We start from the raw sequence: 3,640 nt of genomic DNA on the forward strand, positions 1-3,640 counted from the left end.
CATCTTTAGTCACAAGGGAAATGCAAATCAAAACAACCCTGAGATTTCACCTCACACCAGTGAGAATGGCTAAGATCAAAAACTCAGGTGACAGCAGATGCTGGCGAGGATGTGGAGAAAGAGGAATACTCCTCCATTGTTGGTGGGATTGCAGACTGGTACAACCATTCTGGAAATCAGTCTGGAGGTTCCTTAGAAAATTGGACATTGAACTCCTGAGGATACAGCTATACCTCTCTTGGGCATATACCCAAAAGATGCCCCAACATATAAAAAAGACACGTGCTCCACTCTGTTCATTGCAGCCTTATTTATAATAGCCAGAAGCTGGAAAGAACCCAGATGCCCTTCAACAGAGGAATGGATACAGAAAATGTGGTACATCTACACAATGGAATATTACTCAGCTATCAAAAACAACGACTTTATGAAATTCGTAGGCAAATGCTTGGAACTGGAAAATATTCTGAGTGAGCTAACTCAATCACAGAAAGACATACATGGTATGCACTCATTGATAAGTGGCTATTAGCCCAAATGCTTGTGAAAGACCCACCCCATGAGTCTTAACTCAGAGTTGCAACAGGCTTGAACAAGCCCAGGCACGCCCAGATACCTAGGGCCGAGTCACCGTTAAAACTAACAGACCATAAAAGGAAAGGAATACAGAACAGACTAGGAGTACCGGATCTGGCAGGAAGAGATAAGTCCCTAGCCCCCTCCCCCCCGACATTCAGGACGTCCCAGCCCGCACGTACTCTTACCATGTTACAACCTCATTCGAATATGATTCAAACCTGCCAATGTGTGTAGCTATACCTTATTACCTCATCTTGTGAAATAACCAATCATATGTGAACATGTCTATATGCTTCGTTTAAATCCACCAATCCCCGTAACTATGCATCTGCTTCTGTACGCCCGCTTCTGCTTCCCCAAACCCTATAAAAGCCCCATGCTGGAGCTGTTGGGCGCGCAAGTCCTCCGAAGAGACTGTGTGCCCGCAGGTACCTGTGTTTTCCAATAAACCCTCTTGCTGATTGCATCCGAGTGGCCTCGGCTCGGTCATTGGGCGCTTGGGGGTCTCCTCCTGAGGGAAAGGTCCTCTCCGGAGGTCTTTTCATTTTGTGGACTCGCCCGGGACCTGGAGATCCTCCGCCCAGAGATCACCGACCACCCACCGGGAGGTAAGCCGGCCGGCATCTGTCGTGTCTTGCCCTGTCTTGTCTTGTCTTGTCCTGTGCGCGTGTTCAGTTCCTCTCAGTTTTGGACTCAGATCTGGGTTTTGGTCGGAGGAGAAGGCTCAGGGCCTTCGGTGTCTCAGGGTTCAGGACCCTCAGCGCCTCCGTTTGGGCGGGTCAGAGAAGGAGCTGACGAGCTCGGACTTCTCCCCCCCGCAGCCCTGGAAGACGTTCCAAGGGTGTCTGGAGCCCGGTTCTTTGGGGCTCAGCCCGTATCAGAGGGATACGTGGTTTTGGTTGGAGGAGAGGGTCTGGACCCTCAGCACCTCCATCTGACTCTTTGTTTTGGGTTTTACGTCGAAGCCGCGCGGTGCTGTTATTTGTCTGATCGTTGGATTTGTCTGTCTAATCTGTGCCCTAATTTTCTTTGAAGCTACCATGGGACAATCGCTAACAACCCCCTTGAGTCTCACTCTAGACCATTGGAAGGACGTCCGAGACCGAGCACGTGATCAGTCGGTCGAGATCAAGAAAGGAAAATGGCAGACCCTCTGCACGTCCGAGTGGCCCACTTACGATGTAGGATGGCCGGTGAACGGCACTTTTAACAAGACCACTATTTTGCAGGTTAAGGACCTGATTTTCCGCCAGAAGCCGTACGGACACCCTGACCAGGTGGCCTACATTGTCACCTGGGAGAGCTTGGCATTTAGCCCTCCTCCTTGGGCAGAACCCTTTGTGGACCCGAATTGGCTTCCTGTTTCCCCTAAACCTGTTTCCCCGAGCCCACCTGACCCTTTGGTTGCTTCTTCCTCTCTCTATCCTGCTCTAACTAAGGAAGAATCTCCCAAAGTCCCTCCCCCGAAACCTGTCCTCCCAGAGGACCCAAATTCCCCCCTTATAGATCTCCTGTTGGAAGAACCTCCTCCGTACCCTGTACCTACAGCCCCGCCAAGAGAAGAGGAAGTGGAGCCGCCTGCTAGACCTCGACTCGAGGCGGCCCCTTCCCCTGTGGCTGGAAGACTTCGGGGACGACGCGAGGTGGCGCCAGACTCCACCTCCCAGGCCTTTCCGCTTAGACAAGGGGCTGGCGGCCAGATGCAATACTGGCCATTCTCAGCGGCCGACATATATAACTGGAAACAACACAACCCCCCCTTTTCTAAGGATCCGGTGGCTCTCACCAACCTGATAGAATCTGTCTTGCTTACCCATCAGCCCACTTGGGATGATATACAGCAACTTTTACAGGCCCTCCTGACCTCTGAGGAGAAGCAGAGAGTGCTCTTAGAGGCGAGGAAACATGTTTTGGGGGACAATGGACGCCCCACCTTGCTCCCGGAAGAGATCGATGACGCATTCCCACTTACGAGACCTGATTGGGATTTCACCACGGCTGAAGGTAGGAGACACCTACGCCTTTATCGCCAGTTGCTCCTAGCGGGTCTCCGAGGGGCGGCACGACGCCCCACCAATTTGGCTCAGGTGAAACAAGTGGTACAAGAGGCTGCGGAGACTCCCTCAGCCTTCCTAGAGAGACTTAAGGAAGCTTATCGCATGTATACCCCTTATGATCCAGATGATCCAGGACAAATGACAAATGTCTCCATGTCCTTCATCTGGCAGGCAGCACCAGATATCAGGGCCAAGCTACAGAGAATAGAAAATTTACAAGGGTATACACTGCAGGATTTACTTAAGGAGGCAGAAAGAATTTATAACAAGAGAGAGACACAAGAAGAAAAGGAAGATAGAGTACGTAGAGAAAAGGATGAGAGAGACCGAAAAAGAAGCAGAGAGTTGAGTCGAATCTTGGCCGCCGTAGTTCAGGGTCAAGAGAAAAGGGGAGAGAGGGTGGGAGTTCGAAAGGGGCCAAAGCTAGATAAGGATCAATGTGCGTATTGCAAAGAAAGAGGACACTGGGCCAGAGATTGCCCTAAGAAACCCAGCGGGCTCCGAAGACCCCGCCCACAGACCTCCCTCTTGGCCCTAGATAAAGATTAGGGAGGTCAGGGCCAGGAGCCCCCCCCTGAGCCCAGGATAACTCTTGAAGTTGGGGGGCAGCCAGTCACCTTTCTGGTGGACACAGGAGCCCAGCACTCAGTCCTCACCCAGGCCCCTGGACAACTCAGCGACCGGACGGCCTGGGTACAAGGAGCCACTGGCAGCAAGAGATACCGTTGGACTACAGATCGACGGGTTCAGCTGGCTACTGGTAAGGTGACCCATTCCTTCTTACATGTTCCGGACTGCCCATACCCTCTGCTGGGCTGTGACTTGCTTACCAAATTAAAAGCTCAGATCCATTTTGAAGAAGGAGGGACCCGAGTAACCGGGCCCCGCGGTATTCCTCTTCAGATTTTAACCCTTCAGTTAGAAGATGAATATAGATTATATGAACCAGAACAGGACAAGCCAAAATCTCCAGAAATAGACTCTTGGGTCACGAAATTCCCACT

General features: G+C 51.5%; 1 protein-coding gene across 1 annotated transcript; it reads left to right on the forward strand.

The window, feature by feature from the left end:
- The first annotated feature begins 549 nt into the window (after positions 1–549).
- On the forward strand, positions 550–3,321 carry LOC148001085 (uncharacterized). The gene is made up of 2 exons (XM_087586869.1): positions 550–1,187; positions 1,615–3,321. Exon 2 carries the CDS (start codon positions 1,620–1,622, stop codon positions 3,183–3,185), a length of 1,566 nt encoding a protein of 521 aa, XP_087442995.1. The 5' UTR covers positions 550–1,187; positions 1,615–1,619; the 3' UTR covers positions 3,186–3,321.
- The last annotated feature ends 319 nt before the right edge of the window (positions 3,322–3,640 follow it).

Source organism: Rattus norvegicus, chromosome 15 (genome assembly GCF_021556685.1).
Source record: "Rattus norvegicus strain SHRSP/BbbUtx chromosome 15, alternate assembly SHRSP_T2T, whole genome shotgun sequence".
NCBI lineage: Eukaryota > Metazoa > Chordata > Mammalia > Rodentia > Muridae > Rattus > Rattus norvegicus.